The sequence below is a fragment of the Crocodylus porosus genome, unplaced genomic scaffold (genome assembly GCF_001723895.1).
Source record: "Crocodylus porosus isolate Cpor-Errol unplaced genomic scaffold, CroPor_comp1, whole genome shotgun sequence".
NCBI classification, from domain to species: domain Eukaryota; kingdom Metazoa; phylum Chordata; order Crocodylia; family Crocodylidae; genus Crocodylus; species Crocodylus porosus.
In genome coordinates, this window is record NW_017728948.1 from 28,733,304 (window position 1) to 28,754,244 (window position 20,941).

At 43.3% G+C, this 20,941-nt stretch overlaps 1 protein-coding gene across 12 annotated transcripts in view; it reads right to left on the reverse strand.

Moving 5' to 3' along the window:
• The window catches only part of LDB2 (LIM domain binding 2), a 337,694-nt gene that overhangs the window by 204,856 nt on the left and 111,897 nt on the right, over positions 1–20,941 (reverse strand). Inside the window, exon 1 of one of the 12 annotated variants that reach the window (XM_019552895.1) lies at positions 13,917–13,991. The exons of the other annotated variants lie outside the window; for them this stretch is intronic. Coding sequence (XP_019408440.1) covers positions 13,917–13,976 — 60 coding nt within the window. The 5' untranslated portion in view covers positions 13,977–13,991. Of the gene's footprint in view, positions 1–13,916; positions 13,992–20,941 lie in introns of those variants that run through there. 12 annotated transcript variants of the gene reach the window in all.

The window sequence follows — 20,941 nt, forward strand, 5'->3', positions numbered from 1 at the left end:
CTCTATTCTTGGCTTCTCTGCTGAAAACTCCCAAAGAGGCCGGCTAATATTCTGATTTTTAAAACATTACCATGTCCTTCCCTAAATACAAGTCAAGTGGTGTCAGTTCAAAAGCCACTGTGTCCATTGGGGCACCTTACATGCTGTGCATCATTGATGATTTTTTAGGCAAAATGACCTGGTGGCACCCATCTCCTATTCAGGTATGGATAGCTGTTGGCACACAGGGAGCTCATCTGCCCTTTGACAGGTCTTGGTTTTAGTCCTGCTAGGTGTCCACACACCCTCTTCACCCAGGGTAGCCCAGGTGGGGCACCAGTTTAGTCACTGACACCCCAACCATGGAAAAGGCTCTACTGATTTAAATGGTATCAGATAGCAGACCAAGAGAGGCCTGGCCTGCCTGGATGCCTAAACACAGCTACATATTTTCATGATGCACATCATCTCCATGTGCCACAAAATCCAGGGGAAAGCAAAACTATCTGTGGTTTAAAAAAGAGCCAATAGGGAACTCATTCCAGAAATGTGAAATGCACAGATGTGATCTAGGAAAATATATAGAGGCATTGAAGCTTAATTGACTTACTGACAGTCATAAAGGGCACGTGTAGATGAAACAAGGGGCATGTGTGTATGACAGTTTAAAGCAGGTTAAATGCTTCTGCACCACTTTAATGGTGTTGGTGTTTGCACATGTTGGCAGCGTAGTGTGCATTAATTCCAGCCACTGCAGCACATTCAGCGGTGTAATGTCCCTTAAACGACTGTGGGGCACAGCAAACTAAAACACCTCTGAGGAGCTTGAGTTTGCTGCCCTATAGCCGTGGAGTGAAGCATCAGGCTCCGTGCACCTCAGGGGCTCTGCGGGCAACCCATGCAGACAGCCTGGTAGCAGCCCGGGAAGGCAGACTCCACCAAAGGGAAAAAAAGCAACAACAAAAAAAAAGCAGCGAGCCTGATCTTTATTTTTTCCCCCCTTGGAGCTGGCCTGCCATCCTGAGCTGCGCAGGGGCCTGGTCCTTCCCTCCATGGCTACGGTACCCCCTGGGACTGCCCGAGCTGGGTGCCCGAGTGTGGATGCCGCCTAGGGGGGGCCACTGCTGCTGTGGAGGGAACACCAGCCTCTCCCCACACAGCCTAGGGACCACTCTGCCCATCAGCAGCTCACCCTCCCCTCCCCACTGCCAGAGAGGCAAGTAAGAAACGAGTGTACATGACACAGGGGTTTACTTCACCCTAAATTGTAGCAGTGTTTTTAGAAACCCACCTCTTCAATTTAGGGCCCCTGTTTTATTTGCACACACCCGAAGAGAGCTAGTGGTGAAGCCAGAACTAAAAATTCAGAATCCCAACACTCAGATCCCTGATGTTATTATGTTCTGGCATTCATTCCAGCAGTCTCGTCAGTGCAGTCAGCTTGGTGAGCTGTAAGTAGATCTCTTATGTACTCAGCAATATATACCAAACAGCCAGTACTTATTACCTTGCTCAGAAAAAACCCCAGGAATAAAATGCTAGTTAAAAAGGTGCTTATATCATATTTCTTGACGCATGCAAACAGTGCCTTTTTTAAATGGATTTCCCTTCTGATTTTCCAGAGGATCCTGCTATATTATTTTTGCCAGCATTTAAAGAAGATGCGAAAAGAATACTTCATATTGTCACCTCAGTTATTGTCTTGGTAGCATGGGAGATTTTGGAACTGGCCCAGAAATTGGATTATTCAACAACATCATTAGTTATTCCTGCTGACAGCAGTGTCACCAGCAGGAGGCAATGCAATCTATAACAGAAATGGCTTTGGAGTTCCTGGTAAATAATTCACCACCATTCTCAACAAGGAGAACAAAAGATTTTGAGGTTTTTTGTTTTATATTGTTTTGTTTTAAAAAGGACCCCATTTTTCAGAAGTCAGTGGTTAGTGAGAGGTTCCTGCTCCTTGTGTAATTTCTGTAAGAGTATGCACATATACAAACTGTTGCATTATTTGTTGTTGACATGACAAGCAGTGTTGACAAGACCAGAATAGATAGATAGATGCTCAGTACAACAAAGCACACAGTCTTCCAGCAGTCTATACCCTGAGTTTTATTTGTAAGAGTCTGGTAGGTTGATATCATAAGCCCATACAATAGCTTAGTGTCTACTCAATAATTATAAGTTATCTCTAACTCACTGTCATTTCCTAAGAGATGCTGCATCATGACTGTTCCACTGAAACCTTTTTGCTATGTTTCTTACCACTTTGCAGGGGACAGAGGGAGGCTTAAGCAATATTACACATCACATTTCCAGTTCTGCAGTAAAAAGCCTATTATTAATTTGGCATTCCAGCACTCCTACAGCTACTAATGCAAAAATCAAATAATGAAGACAGGTAAAAAGAAAGTCTCATACAGTTGTGATGCAAATTCACACAGGAAACAAAGAGAAGAGGATAAGAAAAAGTGCAGTATTTCAACTTAAACCGCATATATTTTTCATCCTCTTTCCTTTCCTGGACTCTGAAGGCTAAGAAAATGCACAAACTAAATCATCATGGATACTTTCAAATAAATACATAAATAAAAATATCCACATTCTATCAAAGTTTGAACATGGTTTAAGGTCTTTATCTTGTAATTTTTGCATACTTTAAATCAGAAAGAGGGGTAAAAAATCCCAGTGGAACATGAATTCTGGATATACTTTTCTGATTAAACCTATGGACCAACTGCCTCACAGATTAGCTCACGTGCTTTTACAGCTAAATGGTGAACAAAACCAAACCAAGTGTCTCTAGCCAAACTGCAGAATATGGATATAATTATTACCAAAAAATGATAAAATTCCCCTTCTCCCCACAAAAAAGAAAGATGTTGAAGTCAAGACTGCCCCCAGGCATCTTTAACTTATGCACTGACAGGTTACGTGGGATTTTGCCAGAGTAATTATTTTTCTATTCAACAATAATGAGAAATTACCATGGCAACCTCCCTTTCACATGGTGCAGTCATGCACTCAAACATTGAAATAATGGACTTAATGTAACAAAAAATTAATACTTTGAAAATTATTTTTTTATTAAAATAAACTTAAAGAATACATCAAAAGGACAATAAGGTAGGGGAAACCTAAGAGCTGGGTCAGTGTAGAAGATTATATTCCACTGTATCCAGTTATCCAGAAGCAGAGTATTTCTCTGTCACAAATGTCACTGTTCCTTTTAATCACCTCCACCATTATTATTATTTGTATTTTAAAGCATAGTTCAACCCTGAATAGTGACTTTGTGAAAATGCAATCCTGGGGCTTCCTGATTATTTTCTTTTTCTAACTTCTAAGCAATATGCAACTCAGTTTTCAAGCAAAAAAAAAAAAGATTTCCCCCTGTAACTGACAGTGCTGAAAATTTTCTCTGAGATCTGAAACAAGTTGGGTCTTTTCCTTGTTACATGCTTGCATCAGTAACATAGTGTAGGCCAAATGTTACTTTCCTCCTTGCCTGCGACTGAGACTATGGGACAGGTGTAATTTTTTGATCCTGCAATAGGAACTTCAGTGAATTATTCTGTGAAGTTTTCTCAAATCCTTTTATTTTTAGTAATGACTTAGAATGTAAGCAAAAAGCTCATATATACAATTTGCAAATGACATACAGCTGGGAGGGGTTGCGATCGCTCTAGAGGACAGGTTCAAATTTAAAATTATCTTACTAAATTGAAAAAAAGATTCAAAATAAAAGACACATGTAGAGTGCTACAATGAGGAATGAGAATGAGCATCAACTGAAGTACAAAGTATGGGTGAAGGAAAATAGTGCTATAAATGTTGCTATCCACCCTTGGACAAAAAGAAGAGCGTTCGCCAAAAACAGCTTTCCACTGAGGACATCAAAAGCAAAACTGGACTCTTAATGAACACTGAATGAACTGCACCAGAGCAGATTTAAATCAGTTCTCAGAAACCCCACCCCCAACAACTTTGTAAAAACAAAGGCTAATGCAACCAGCTTCCCGAAGAAACTCAAATATTCTTTGGAAGGTTTCAATAGGAGGCTGAAGGGGCATCTGCCTGGGATGATTTAGGAGTTCTGAACTCTGCATCTGGGGTGGACTACATGACCCTCAGGTTACATGACCTTCAGGCTCACTTCCAACCATTTGGGTGTTTATACATGTGCTCCAGGCTTGAAAGGGGTGGGGGGAGGGTAGCACTTTAACTAGAGCTGCTTTGAGAGCCACTTTAAAGCACCCACAGCATCATGTGTATACAGCATCCTGTGCTTCCAAATGGCAGTTTGCTGAATACACATGGCGCTGCGGGTGCTTTAGAGTGGCTTTAGTTCAAGCGTCCCACCACATTTTGAAGCATGGGGGTACTGAATAGATGTGACATGGAGGCTGCTGGAATACATTAATTAACACGCTCCAGCAGAATCAAATTTGAGTCTGCTCTGATTAATTAGCACACACTGGAGCAGACATCTGGCATGTGTATAGGTGAGCTATGATTCTAGTTACGCTCCTGCTACAGAAGCAAGTACTGTTAACTCCCTTGCATCTTTGTTTTCTATGCACTTATAACAGGGTATAAACACTATATTGAAGAGACAATCATTAGAATTAGGAAACAGGTCTATGAAAACACACAGGATGCACATCTGTTTGAAATGGGACCATTTCCATATAATCACTCTTCAGTGAAAAACTGAATTTTACATGCCAGTCTATGTTGCTTGGCACTGTGCAAGACAAAAATAGATAGAGGTAGTGCCCTAGGGAGCTTACAGTTTTCTTCTGGTACTTGCAGGTATTCCCTATTACCACTTACTCTTTTCAATACTATGTACATCCTCATTCCTTTTAACAACATACATCCTTGTCATATTTAAAGCTAACTCTGCACAAGAAAACTACTGCCTCTCAAAAGATAGAACAAGACACAGAGCACCACATAAACACCTTCAGTTCAAGAGAAGTGTTACCATTAAATGTAAAACCTTAAAACCTTCACAGAAATTATACATTACAAACCGTGTAAGACAAGTTTATATTAAAATTCTGACACAATTATATCCAATAGTCTTATACCCAGACCATCTGCAATCATTTGTGACAAACTGGATTTTATTGTGATGTTCAAAAGCTGTGTTCATGTTATTATAATATTGCATTACTTAGTTTTCCTTCTTAGCCTCTGAACAGATAAGGATGGGTTGAATGCCAGGATTGACTACCTAGAGGAGGAGACAAGATGGACCTTTATCGTCAGCAGTCTTGAGTGGCTTTGTTGACAGAGTGAGATGGCCAACACCCAGGAGGTGTGGAGAGACAATAAGCCTGACAATGGGAGAGCAGGCTGAAAAACCCCCCAGCCTGTCAGGCTCTGGCTAGAATAATCTGGGGATTGAGAGAAGCAGAGGACCTTTGGAGACTTGGAAAGAGAACAGCCGAGTATTTTGGGGGGTGCTCAGGTCTGTGCAGGCTGGACTGGAGACAGATGGGACCGAGAACCTCTGACTGGGTGACCGTTGCCCCAGTCATTGCCTTTTACTGAAGAGACTGTCTGCTATGATGCTTGGAACTGGGGCTGGGGATCTCTCCAACAAAAGCTTAAGCATTTTTCTCAAGAACAGAATGCAGAACTGGATGCTAGCTCCTTCAGGTCAGGGTCATGGTAAACCAGGGAAGGTGAAAGACTATAAGATCCATAGGCAGTGGAAGGGGGGGGCTAATGGGGCTTAGCCCCCCACAAATGGTGGGCAGCTGTAGGGCTGCAAGGCAGCCTGGCTGTGGGTTTCCAGCAGCTGCAACAAGGATAGGGAGGTGCACGCAGACAGCAGTGAGGGAGGGGGTAGGGCTGGGGCAGCCTGGAGCTAGGGGCGGAGCAGGCTCTGCACAGCCGGTGAGGCATGGACCCGAAGGGGAAGTGGCTGGTCTGGGGGAGTGTAGGTCCTGCTGCTATGCACACCCTGGAAGGCACGGGGGCACGTGCTCCAAGGTTTACACAGGGCAGGGCAGGATGCTGCTGTGGGCTGGGGCTATGGCTGCATTTGGCCTCTTCCCTGAGGGTGGCAGTGGGGCTAGAAAGGAGCTATGTCAGGCAGCTGCAGCCACCCCAAAATTCACTGTAGCCCCCCTGACCTATCCCTCCTAATGCCACCACCGCCCACTGGGAATGGCCTGGTGCAGCCCCTGCCCCAGCCTGCAGCAGCAGCTTGCCCTGTCCTGTGCAGATCTGCGGGCATGCACCCCGCCCATGCCCTCCTGGAGCATGTGTAGCAGTTAGAGCCACCCCCTGGATGATCCATGGCTCCAGCCTGTGCCCCATGCTGTCCTGGTTGGGCAGCACCTGCACCAGCCCCTGCTCCACTCCCTCCCCCCACCACAGTCCTTTCCCCTCCCCCCATAGACTCACCTGCTGGCATTCACATGCACCTTCAGCCCCCTTCCCCCAATTTTTTTTCTTCTGCCACCTATGATATAGGCACAGACAGAAGTGCAGCTCCCTTATCAGAAAGCTTTGCAGGAAGAATTCTTAGTTACAATGATCCCTTGGACCAAACATAAGTTGGTTCCAGAGGGGAGGGGAATCTAGCTGCTGGCAGCAAGCCTGGAGACAGTTTTCCCTAGCAATGGCTTCTTCTCTCTCCCAGCCTGCCCCTGTTTCAGAATGGGAGGAGGGATCTCATTCTAGGGGTTCCCCAGCCAGTGCTGGAGGGTGGGGTGAGTGAATTGGAACTCAGCCCCCACCAGGGGCTCTGTAATACACCTGCCCCACCCATCAGTGGGAACTGAAAAAATCCCAGACCAAACTCCTTCCACACCCTGTCCCCCTCCCATTCTGAAAATAGCTTGAGATTGGGAGGCAGTGCAAACAGAAGTTACAGGAAACACTCTATATTAAAACATCTTCATCTGAGTCCTCTTGCAATGAGGCATCAGATTTTCACCTGATCAGTCATTTTTAAGCAGTCTCCAGCCATGCACTTATGTTTGGTCATGGCTATACATCACTTTCTGTGGCCAGACTGGGCAAAAACTGTCACTTCTGTGTATGCCCTATAAAGCTACATTCTCAGAATGGGAAGGAGTTTCAACTCCCACTTGCTCGAGAAGCCAAGTCTGGGCTGTCTTTAGGAGACTCTCTCACAGACCAGTCCAGGACACAGTTGTACTGAGCAATTACCCCACTTGGAGGGCACGCCATGATGCTAATACCCACTAACCTTAACTCTGCCCTTGGGAAACGTCTCAACCTTAACTGAACCCAGCATATATAGTCACGATCTAACTTCAGCCAAAGTCAGCTTCAGCCTTTCAATTTACTTCACTGAAAATTAAAAGGGACCTTCATGTGCCTCATGTCCTGTTTTGATAAACAGGAATGAATGTACTTACTTAGTTCTGCAATAAACAATATTTTATATTTTAGCACAAGTTGTTGCTATTATCTGTGTACATTTCTATAGGAAAACCTAAGATAGAATACTGATATTCAGGTACTCTTGAACTGTTTGATTTTAATTGCATACAGTTATTTAAAAGCCAAACTTCTATTAATGTGAATACAAATGGTGATGAGAACACTGTAACAATATGTAACAATTCTGAGAGAAAACTACATTCTTAATTATTATAATTCACTTACATGTTATGTTTCTGTTCTGGTCTGGGACAGGGTGTTGCAGGAGGAAGTCATTTAGCTGTTGCAAACAATAATTTATGTGGTTTAATGTTCTATATGGTATGTGTGACACACACAGTTCCACATTAAGATATAGCTGCCTTATCTGTTTTGGGGCACAGAGCAGACAGAATGGATGTGGCACACTTCACTGTGGTCCTCTGATATGGACATACTGTGATGTCAAAAATATAGGTGTTTGGCTCCAGGAAAGTGCCACAGATTCCCCGGAGTAGCACTTCCTTGGGCCTCTCACTTTTATACAACTTCTTAGACTATTACCTGAAGCTTGACCAGGTGTAGCTTCTGAACAGGCTGAGCCCCTAGCTCCTTGGACTCAGAGACCCTGACTTCCCTGGTTATCTATGACTCCCCACATACAACTACCTCTGGATTAGCTCCTGGAAAGAGACTATATTTTTTCAAGGACATGGAATGCACCCAAAGTCACCTGCAGCAAAGCAGACAGTTCATACATTCATAGATTACAGAGTCAGAAGGGACCCAATGGATCATCATGTCTGACTCCCTGCCCCTGGCAGAAAAGAGAACCAAGGTCAGACAACCCCAGCCAGGCAATTGTCAAGCCTCCTCTTGAAGACCTCCAAGTTAGGTGACAGCACCACCTCTCTTGGAAGCCCATTTCAGACTCTGGCCACCCTTATTGTAAAAAATGTCTTCCTAATGTCTAACCTAAATCTCCTCTCCACTAATTTGCACCCATTATTCCTAGTTACTTCCTGGGGTGCTCTGGTAAACAGTGCATCTCCAATTCCCTGCTGTCCTCCCCTGATAAGTTTATAGGTGGCTACAAGGTCACCCCTCAGCCATCTTCTATATAGGCTGAAGACTCTTTCACAGATCATGCAAGTGGCCCTCCACTGAACCCTCTCCAGATCCTCTGTGTCCCTCTAAGTGCAGCGCCCAAAACTGGGCACAGTACTCCAACTGCAGCCTGACCAATGGCACATAGAGGGGGAGCATCACCTCCCTCAATCTGTTGGTTATGCATCTGCTAATACATGACAAGGTACGATTGGCTTTGATGATGGCCTCATTGCACTGCTGGTTCATGTTCATCTTGGAGTCAACTATGACTCCAAGATCTCTCTCAGCCTCTGAGGTGCTGAGGAAGACACCTCCTAACCTGTAGGTGTGCTGGGGATTCCTCCTCCCTAGGTGGAGCACCTTACATTTATCTTTGTTGAATTGCATCCTATTACGTTCCACCCATTGATCTAACCTGTCCAGGTCGGCCTGTAACTGCTCCCTGCCTTCTGGTGTACTTTGCCCCATAATTTGGTACCATCCAAATTTGGGGAGGGTGCTCAATACACCCTCGTCCAAATCACTGATGAAGATATTAAATAATACCGGCCCAAGAATCGAACCCTGTGGGACCCCACTGCCCACCTCCTTCCAGGTTGAAAATGACCCATCAACCACCAGTATCTAGGTGCGGACCCTAAAGCAGTTAGCCACCCACCTGACTGTGTAGGCACCCTTTCCACAGCCCATTAGCTTCCCTATGAGACTAGGATGTCAAACTGTGTCACGGGCCTTCCTAAAATCCAGGTAGATGACATCGGCCTCAGCTCCTATGTCAAGGCAGTGTGTGACCTGGTCATAAAAGGCTATAAGGTTTGTCAGGAAGGATCTACCTGTGACGAATCCATGCTGGTTTCCATTCAACATAATTTCCCCTGCTGGGCTTTCACAAATATGCTCTTTGATGATTTTTTCTAGCATTTTCCCAGGGATAGAGGTAAGACTGACTGGCCTAAAACTACGCAGCTCCTCCCTTCTCCCCTTCTTAAAAATGGGCACCATGCTGGCTTTTTTCCAGTCCTCAGGGACCTGTCCAGAGAACCAGAGAACAGCCATGCCAGCAACTCAGCAATGACACTGGCCAATTCCTTCAGCACCCATGGATGGAGGTCATCCGGGCTAGCTGACTTGTACCCATCCAGCCCTTCCAAGTGCTCTTTAACTTAAGTCAGCACTAACCTTTTGTGGTCTGGTGCCTTTTGGACATCTGTCTATGTTCAAGGTGGGGGGATTGTCTCGGTCAGGATTAAGGAATACTGAAGCAAAGAACTCATTGAAGAGCTCTGCCTTTTTGTCTGCATCAACCACCAACTGACCTGATTTGTCCTGCAAGGGCCCTGTGCTACTCTGCACTTTCTTTTCACTCGCTATGTATCTGTAGAAGGACTTTTTAGTTCTTAGAACAAAAACAAGCTAACTACCTCTCTTATCTTTTTTTCCATTTGCCTCAGAAGTGAGAGATGTAAGTTCAAATCCCCTCTAAATAAGTGAGAGCCTATAACCTACTACCACTTTCCCAGTAAGTGTTCTAATCTCCCAATTTCTCAGTAAGTGTTCTAACCACATTTAAACAGGGCTCCTTCTTGAGAATTTGCTATTTTAAAAATGCTTTTATCCAATAGTTCTAAGAAAATTCAGCTCACCACTTACAAATATTTTCCATAGCTGTAAAAATTAAGATAGCCTTTTATGACCAAGTAACTAAATCCTCGGACGATGGTGTCGCCATGGACATAGTCTTTCTAGACTTTAAGAAGGCCTTTGACACAGTCTCTTACCCCACCCTCATCAATAAATTAAGTGAATGTGGCATTGATACCTACACAGCTGGATGGGTAAAAAATTGGCTGATGGGGTGCACCCAGAGAGTAGTGGTGGAAGGGTTGTACTCAACCTGGTGAGATGTGAGCAGTGGGGTACCCCAGGGCTCAGTCCTTGGGCCCGCACTGTTCAACATCTTCATGAGCGATTTGGACAAGGTGGTGGAAAGCACACTGTCCTAGTTTGCTGATGACACCAAGATGTGGGGTGAGGTGGACACACTTGAAGGGAGAGAGAGGTTGCAAATAGATTTAGACAGACTACAGAAATGGGTAGATGAGAATAGGATGGGATTCAGTGTAGACAAATGCAGGGTGCTACACCTTGGGAGAAGGAATCCACAGCATACATACAGGCTGGGGAGTTCCCCTCTTGAAAGTACAGAGGCAGAACGGGATCTTGGAGTCATTACTGACTCCAAGATGAACATGAGCCGCCAATGCCAGACTGCAGTTAGCAAGGCCAGCCATACCTTGTCATGCAACCAAAGATGCATCTCAAGCTGGTCCAGAGAGGTGATACTCCCCCTCTATGCGACTCTGGTCAGGCCCCAATTGGAGTACTGCATCCAGTATTGGGCACTGCACTTTAAAAAGGATGTGGCCGGCCTGGAGAGGATTCAGAGGAGGGCCACCCACTTGGTGAGAGGGCAACAGGACAGGCCCTATGAGAAGAGGCTGAGGGATCTGAACCAGTTCAGCCTCAGCAAGGGGAGGCTAAGGGGAGATGTGGTGGCTGCCTACAAACTCATCTGGGGAGATCAACAGCAAATAGGTAGAGCCCTTTGCTCCCCAGCATCACCTGGGGTGATGAGGAACAATGGTAATAAGCTGATGGAGAACAGGTTTAGGTTAGAGATCAGAAGGCAATATTTTACAGTTAGGGTGGCCAAAATCTGGAACCAACTTCCCAGGGAAGTGGTCCTCACCCCTACCCTGGGCAAATTCAAGAGGAGGTTGGATGATCACCTGTCTGGGGTCTTTTGAACCCAACATTCATTCCTGCCTGCGGCAGGGGGTCAGGCTAGATGGTTGAGGACCCTCCTGACCCTAGCTACTATGAAACTAAGATAGGAATTTTTTGAGATGTGCCTTATTATAAGACTCAACTTCAATGATGGAGTGCCCTCATAAATACTATCAACATTTCTTTGGTGCTTCTTTGTTCTTTACAAATTGGAGAAATAAAAGACAATCTGTGCCCTCATGAGTTTCCAATCTACAAAATAAATAAGTATGACTGTGAGTAGAGCTATGTGAGAGAGCACCACAGAATGTCACCAGGGACTCTTTCTTGTCCCATAATCTGTCCCTATGTCTCAGAGATGGGCATACAAGTTAAAAGTCAATTTAGGGAGGGAAAAAAAAGAAGGAATTCTTCTTTTCTGTTTTATGAGCCTATCATTCATTTATATGGTCATATGGACCCCTTTCTTTCATGTTGGGCCATTCAGATAAGGCAAACACAAATTTAATCCTGCTACCATTTCTCCAAGTCTTCTATACTTCTTAGGTCCCATCTACATGTTACACTTAATGTGTGATTAACCAGTTAATCATGCCTTAAGTGTTCACTTGGCCACATAGTCAATCAAATAATGGTGCGATAAAAAGAGGAATAAGCTACAAAGTTATTCCACAAAATGTGCAGAATAACTTTGTAGCTGCTTCCTATTGTGCCATTAACTGAATGTGTAGCCAGGGGCCCATGTGGCTGGGCACCCTGAAAACTGATTGTAGCTCCCAGCTGGGAGAAGCCCATGTGCATCCACAAGCCTGTGAGCTCCCAGCTGACAGGACTCCCAGTCATGGAGGGGCCCCATGAACCCCCACACCTGGGAGACTGCAGCAACTATGGTCTCCCAGCCATGGAGTATGTGGAGCCACCTGTGCCTGGGAAAATACAGGTGGTGTGGTCTACCAGACATGGGATATGTGTGAAAGTCCCTGCAGCTGGGAGATTGCAGCAACTATGGTCTCCCTGGGCTGGCTGGCTGGAAGACCTGGTCAGCTGATGAGGCTTCCAGGCACAAGCACATATTATGCCCCCACAGCTGGGCTCCCAGCTAAGGGAGCTTGATTCTTACTGGTGCAGGGGGTGTCCAGGATCAGGCTCAAGGCGTGATGGGATCTAATAAACATTTCACATAATCATGCCTCCTGCAGGGCAAATGTGACCTGGCAGGAGCTGTGATTGTGTACATTGTGCTTTTGATCCCATTGCACCTTTACCTGCATGTGTAGAGGGACTGCTAAATGATCTTTTTCTCAAATAATGTAGCAAACAAACACCTCATAGGAAGATCCATTCTCTTCTTCCATTCAGAATAATGATTCTACAAAGTATTTGTTGGTTTTACCACACTAATACATAACATTTACTAGATGGATCATACTATAGAGGGATCTGAAAAGCAATATATAATATACTGTCTGAAATCTAGCTACTAAGGGAAGGAGACTTTCATAATGATTTTGCATCAGCTACAGACCTTGATGCATATGTGAGGTAACCAGGAGGTTAAATTTTGACACCACCTCCCACCCACAATTTGTCTTCTTGCCTGAAGTCAGTTGGACTCACCAGCATTAGGACTGAACTAACTCTTACTATTCCTGTTGTTCCTTTTGCTTCTTTTAGCTTTTTCTTTGTCTGGATAAAAATTCTAGAAAATCTTTTGTATAATTTTTTCTTTTAAGAGCACTACTATTGGCAGCACGCAGCATTAGGAATACCAAGCTCTATTACTGCCATTTATTATTTCACACATGCCCATAGTTTTATTTTAATAGCCTTGCTTACTTTATTTCACTTATAAGCATGGCTGGATGCCATCTCTTGAACAATGTTTAGTAAAACTGGAAGAAAGATTTGAAAACTTGGCATTGGTCATGAGGAGTTTTCTATTCCATCGTATTCTTTCAATTTCTTGCCAAAAAGCTACTTGGTACACAAAGCGTATAGGTTTTTCACAGAGTTATCAATTAATTAAATTACTGTTTATATTCCAATTTGGAACTCATTGTATGTTTTGCAGCAGAGATAGGTCCTGGTTTCATTCTATGTATAACTGTGCAATAAATTCCCATAGATTCAAATCTCAAGGAGACAATGCAGTCTCAAGACAAATGGCCAGGTTCTCTTGATGTAATTAAGAGTAACTTTATGGAAGTTATTGAATTACACCAGTGGGAGAAGAAAATCAGGTTCAAAATGCAAACTCACAAGTAATTTGTTCATTGAACATAATGGACAAAGTTTCATAGTTTTATTGCTTACAAAGCCCCCTACAGTATCATGCTATATCGGTATGTGATATGATGCAACACAATATGATACAATGTAGTCATAGCACATATTTCTCAAAAAAGAAATTTTGAATTCAGACATTAATACTTGGATCCAAGAAAAAAAAAACTGGCAGACTGAAAAACAATACATTTGGGATAATCTGCAAGAGACACAGATTGATTAATGCCATTTTCATGGTGTACCACTGTTTTGAATGAATACAAGAACTTTTCCACATAGAGAAATTGAGCAGCATAACTACAGAAAAATCATTATACTATTACAACTAAGCTAGTATAACATACCCAGACAGATGTTTTATGATAAAAGAAAGTCACTACTATTCTGGAACATATAGAGTCCATATGGAAGATTTATACCAGCATAGGTACAGTGGTATTGTTGTACTACATACAGGTAGGCTGATCAATTTCCTTATGTAGCTATATCCTAAATGTAGGACATCCTCTTGAAAACTGAAATATTCAGTGACAGAAGTTTGCTAAATTTAATAGTCAAGAAATAATAAAGCAACAAGCTATCTGATTCAGTATAACAACAAAATTGAGAGAAACATGTTTCTGGCCCTAAACCTATTATTTGTGATTGTTTAAATTTTTATTGCATACTGCACACAAAAAAGAAATGAATCTTTAAGTATACACTCTGTGTGTGACTCACTGGCCACCTACAGCAACAGATACAGATTGCAATACTTAATGTTATGTTTTAGCTCATGCAAAGAAAAAAGCGGCAATTTATGAGGCATGTCATTTCACCTGTGGATTTAATTTGAATTTCCTATTTATATTCAGGACTATGAATCTGCACATAAGAAGAAGAATTAGGATAAGGAAAAGAAAAATAAGGGCAGAGTAAGCTGGCATCAAGAATGCACACATTGTCACATGATACTCCATAGCAAAACTGTCTGGATTTTAATTTAGTTTTTTTTAACTTTCTATGGTACTCATGACTTTCAGGGACCTCTGTGATAATCCTATATTCCTTGTAAGTACACAGAGGCACTGGTGTGTAAGGAGCTAATAGTACCGCCCTTCTCCAGTTGTTGACAGAGATGGACATTTACACATTTAATGTAGTATCTCTTTGGCCTCCATATATATAAAAACCTTTATAAATCCAGGTTCTTTAAAGTTCTTTGAAAGTTTAAACATAATGTCCCTCTTTATAAAGGTATAAAGAGGCTGTCTGTCAGCAAAATAGGATTTTTAGTAATGTACTTCATCCCTGGCTACTGCAGATAAAATCATACACTTGACTTTTGTGCTTTGCTCAAACTCCTGTGCTCTACATCAGAATATGCAATAACCTTCACCTTTGAAAATGAGATGCTTACAATATTTTGTATTACTTTCAGTGATACAAATTCCCTTATTTTATCCTGATACATTGACCTGGTTTCTTTTTTACCTTGTTTGCTTGCATCTACCTTAGTAAGTGGAAACTACCTTCTCTGTCTCTCTCACTGAACAGAGCATGTTCTGTCACCATCAGTGAAGTCCAACGTCGTATGTCAGAGTGGAGATGAAAAAAAACCTTATTCCCATCAGATTCAGCAAACAGAAACCATTTGATCTGTCAGGTTTAGTGGACAGACTTAGTCTATGTCCTCAAATTCAATGAATACAAAAAAGCACTCAACTATTATATTGTAGGTGGTTTCACAGAAACTAAATTCCTAACAACATTTAAATACTATACTGATGGAAACTGTCAAAAAAGCAGAGAGGTTTCTTTCTTTTTCTTTCTAACGCATCTCCCTTAGAGGTGGTTTCTCACCAGATCCATTTATTTATTTATTTATATAGCCTAAATAGAGTACCAGGCCCTTTCCAGACATGTATGAAGAAGATGAGGCTCCTGCTCCAGAGATCTTACAGTCTAAACTGAGTGTTTGTTACCAAGATATTTCTTGAACAGTAAGAAATAGATTTTTCTTTGAGGCCAAGAGTTTAGCCATATTAAAAACACAAGTAGACAACATACATGGATAATAAGGAAATACATAGGCACATAAAAATAGATTTTAAAAACCCTTAGATTGCAGACTACAAACTAAACAGTAATGTGAGAGTTAGGGGAAAAAAGTTCTTATGTCCATAACTGCCCACTTCAGGGTTTTTTGCACTTTCCTCTAAAGCAAGTATACTAGCCAAAGGGAAAAAGAGGGTGCTAGACAGGCAAATTGCTTCCCTGATCTGGTCAGACTAATCTTATTTTCCAGTTTATGGATATTTGCATAATTAGTAAACTATGGAAGTGGCAAGATGAGAAATTAAACGGTGAAGATTTAATGTTGTTTTAGTTTAATTTAAAAGAGATGCAAAGACTTTCAGGTGAGTTAACTTATAGCAACATTACATTTAAGTACCCTTGAGTTTCCACATTAAAAGATTGAGAGAAAAACATCTCTTTAAGACTCTGATCCAGCAAATACTTCAGCACATGCTCTAAATTAAGCACATGCTTACACACTTTGCTAGATTCAGACTCAGGTATACATCTGCAGTCTATAAACACAAAAAGAATTACATGTAAATCACTTCAAAAACTAGCATTTTACTTCCTTTTAAGTGTTGAAGGCCGTCCTACTATTCTCAGGAAAAATACACATTAAAAATTGACTTCTTTCCCCCAAAGACACCTTACTTCCAAGTAACACATAAGTTAGCGATGGAAAACAGTTACTGTGTGATACATCCCACCCCCTTAGAGGACAGGATTGTTCTCTCTAACCTTATGCTACTGAAGCTTGATCTGCAAAGAGGTAGGCAGTGAAAGAGACAGCATTTGACAGATTCTATTATAGCAGTAACTGCAGTGAGGGAGGTATTCAAGAAATTATTCCTTTTTCTTACTGCTGATTCAAAAACATACATTCCCTTTTAAATTATATATTATCTGCATTTAAGTACTTAATAATATAACTGTGGTTCTGTTTGCTCAGTATCACCCAAACAATTTGTAACAGCATTATATAATTCTGAAAAGACCAGGGAGGCAAATATTATTGTGGTTCCACAGCAGCTCCATTGTTAAGGTTGTGTTGAGAGTTGCTTTTAAAGCAGGGATTATGTTTCTTTGTTATGATGAACAATACAGTCTGTATCCCCCAAATAAATAGAGGTGTTCCTTAAGCCCAGAATGAATTTTCTAAGAATTTACAAGGAATAATATAAGACAATCACCTTGAAATGACCCGTTTATAAATTTGATCAGTAACACTTCCTCTTCTATCCAGTAGGCAAATACTAGAATTTTGAAATCAGTATATTCCAGCAGTTTTCAAATGAAGCAAAATCTCAAGTAATCTGCATTTTAAGTTTATGAATGTGTTTGTATCTTGTTCTACTCCATTTCTGTATATTTTATAAAGTTATTTCATCAAAGGCTGCCATTGCTGAATGTCTGTTTCATAATCTAAGCCCTTATTAAAAAAGAATGTAAAAAATATGGTCACAATTTTTAAACAATCGATTCATAAAGCCAGGTGTTTAAACCCATTTTGAGGATCCAGACATGCAGGCATGTGTGGTTTGTGGCACCACAAATTTCTGTGAGGCACTACAAACCACACATGTTGCATGTTAAACCATGCCCCTCACTAGTAACTGGCAGCGCTGGGGCAAAATTTGCTACTGAGATTTCCACAGCTAACTGGGGCAACAGGGTGCCTCAAGATGGGGAGGAGAGGCACACAGAGACAGGGGAGCAGCCAGCCCAGAGGTGCTTGCTCCCCCATCTTGAGGCACCCTGTGCCCCAGGCAGCCAGGGAAAGGCTGGCTGGGGCACAGGGTGCTTCAAGGTGTAGGCTCTGTAGCATGTGTAGATGGGGGAAAAGGCAGCTCAGGGCCTCTCTACAGCTGGCTGGGACACAGGGTGCTTCAGCACGGGGGCTGTGTCAGTTAGGCATCCTGTGCCCCATCCAGCCCCGCCCCTGCAGCACATGGAGCAGCAATACAATGTGTCCCACTGCAAACCGCCTGAGCAGGGGCGTGCACTGCAGCACAAAGTAGCAGCACCAATTTGTGCCATTCCTTTTTGCGCTGCTGCAAACACACACCCCTGCTAATGTGGACATGGCCTTAGTGGCCTGGTTTTCAGAGGCGATGAGCAACTTTCATCACCCATTTGACTCAGTATAGGTAATCAGAGTAAGTGGGTGCTGCTAGATGTAAAATAACACAGCTACATTTTTGTGTCTACACATTTGGCAGTTACAGACATTTACACACATTAAAATGTAAGCATACAAGGCTGAGATTTTCAAAAATATGTAAAGGATTTAGACATCCTATTTCCTTTAAATTTTAGGGAAAATGAATGTCAGAGTACTAAAACCAGCTCTGAACATCTAGGCACATGAACTTTCTTCTGTTTTACAGGATGAAACCCAGATATGAGGTAGCAAGTGCCTAGCTGGGATTTCAAGGCTGGCTGAGGTATCTGGAAGCGAACCCAGCTAAAGGAAAGGTAAAAGTTACTGGGAAGCTGGTGAAGCAATCATATTTGATCTGTCTAAAATGTTACTCTTGGCAGAGAAATCTATACATGATGCTCAAGTTTTTGCTCTCTGATGCTCAAAGCTCTTCAAGCCACCAAGTTCCTGCTGTTGAACATGAAAAGCTCTGTGTGGCAGACAGAAGAAGCTGGAGCATTGGTTAAAGCTTTCTCTGCCAGAATGAAGTACTTTAAACAAAGGAGATAAAATTATTTGCCTGGTTCCCAGCTCCACTCCCTAGCTATCCCCTCTCACCACTATAGGCCTGCAGGCTTCATATTTATATGCAAAAAGCAGTTAACTTAGAGAGACTGAGTTGCTTGAGTGAATTTCCTTAAAACAATGCAAACACTAAACAAGAAAAAGCATATGTCAAGACAACACCCACAAACAACACCATTCTCTAAACATTAGTCTATTATTATCATAGTAATCAGGATGTGCAGAGTTAGCTCTGAACAAGATACCCTGAAAAGCAAGGTAAATAAATCCAGGCAGAATGCCACATGAATGCAGCTAGGCAGCTTTCAGTACTTGACCTGATGCATTTAGAGGAAGATCAACGATCTTTGCACTGCATTGTGCCATTTACACATCTTCAGTCACATGTAGAACATACTAACACAACATTTCAGTTTGACAGTGCTATTAGCCTCCATGCACATACAGTTAAAATGAAAAGATATTGCAATTGTGTGTTATGAAGAAATAATAATTAAAAGTTAAGGCCACATGTGTAATTCCTTTTTTAGAAGGGAGAATTTGTGCAAATAAAGCTGTACCCATTCATCTTAGTACACTCTCCTGATGGTACACGCAAACATTCACTGTATTTGATCTACACTCATACAGCTTGCTTTAAGCTGCCTGATTATAGATTGAGAGTGGCCTGCATACACATTCTTCAATGCTGTGAGCTACACTGGGAACCCAATCTAAGTAAACTGGGGTGAGGGAAAGGGCAGACACTTGGTGGGACTAAATGTAATCTGGTTGGCTGGCGGCGAGGGGGTAGGAAGAGCACAGCCCTGGAGCTGGGGTGAGCAGCTGGACTTTCTCACCCCTCAGGCTGCACTCCAAGGCTAGGGATAGACATTACACATAAACTGGTTTAAGTGATCAGAAACTGGTTTAAACCTGTCTCAGAACAGACATTCAGTGCACATAAATCAGTTTCAAACTGGTCAAAACTGGTTCTAGAAAAACCTGGTTGAATGTAGGATCAGACTTAACTGATTTGGCTCAAACCGGTTTATGTAATGTCTGTCCCAGACTCCTTGCTAGTTTAAGATAAACCAGACTCCCCCAGCATCCCAGCATGCTCTCTGGGCTGAGCTAGGCAGGGCTTTTTGCTCTAGCCACAGGACTGACCCCGCACTTCTGCTCTCTAGCCAGAGCAAGAACCAGCCCTAGGGGAGACACTGGCCAGCATTGACCCGTTAAGACAAAGTGGGCAGGGGTTAATTCTTCCCTCCTTCCCCTCTTTCCCCACTGCAGCCAGGGTCTGCCTGTCTGCCAGATAGCAGAGGGGAGGGGGTTGCAGCAGTGGCCCCTGGAGCTGGCAGACTCCAGCTGCAGGGAAGGGATGGAGGGAGGAATTAATCCTTCTCCCTGCCCCCTTCAACTTAATGGGGCCATTGTCCCACAAGGTGGGGAGGGGGGCACAGTTCTGTGCTGGGGAGGACACTTCCCCCTCCTCCTTCTCCCAGGGTGGGGAGGGGGATTCTGTGAGGTGCTGGATGAGGATTCTTTCACCGCCTCCTCTTCCCCCCCACCACTGTGGGGCTGGGAGGTGGGTGCTCCATGTGATGCTACCTGGCCCTAGAGCAGGCATGGGGAGTCAGGGGGAGTCTCTTCCATGCTGGGGGGGAATTTCTTCCCCTCCTCCCCACAGAGGGGCAGCAGGAGTATGGAGCTCAGCTGAGCAGGGTGCACGTATGAAAGGTATGAGGTGCGAAGGAGGATCGGGGTGTAGGTGTGGGAAAAGTGGGGGGGCTGAAAACCGTTTGCTTTTATGAGAACTCAGGAAGCATCTACATGCAGCTTGTTTCCCGCTCTGTTGTGCAAACATGCAAACCGCAGACTTGCACTTGGAAAGTCCTTAACTTCGCAACTATGCTAGTTTGAAATGCGATTGCGCTAATGGGAATTTTCCAATACCTTGTAATCGAGTATATAAGCAATGGAGAATAAGCACTCGAGGTCGTCTTTGATCCAAGTCTCATGACTCCAGGCCGACCTGCTTGCAAGCAATAAAGGCTTTGTCTCTGTGGCTTGTGGTGTGACTCACTTCTGGGGACCAAATTGGAACTTAGCCTCCAGGAGCTCAAACGGCCCCTTGTGCAACAATTCTGGTGAGCCAGGCAGGAGAGCTCTTGGACCACCCCGGGGCCGGACGACAAGACCTCCGTACGTACTTGTGGAGTGCACACCAAGCCATAATTTGGGCTTGCCACGAAGCCGAAAGCGTGAGTCAGGGCACCCGGGAGGTTAAAGGCACTCCATTTCCATTTGAGTCACCCCAGCCATGGACTCTGAGGACGAGGTACCTGGGCGTGTTTGGAGTGAGTATATTAATTCCCTGTCTCATTTTGTTAGTATTGTTATTTGTTAGTCCATCAGGACGTTGGTCTGGGAGTTCTTTGGCCCAGAATTTGGAAAGAGACATAATGGGTACGGGTCGCTCCCGAGTTGAAAACTCCAGCACCCCATTGGGTTGTATTTTGCGCAATTTTGATAAAAATTACTAAGAGTGAAATTTCAAAGTTCTGCCAATTAGAAACGCCTACCTTCGGGGTAGGCTGG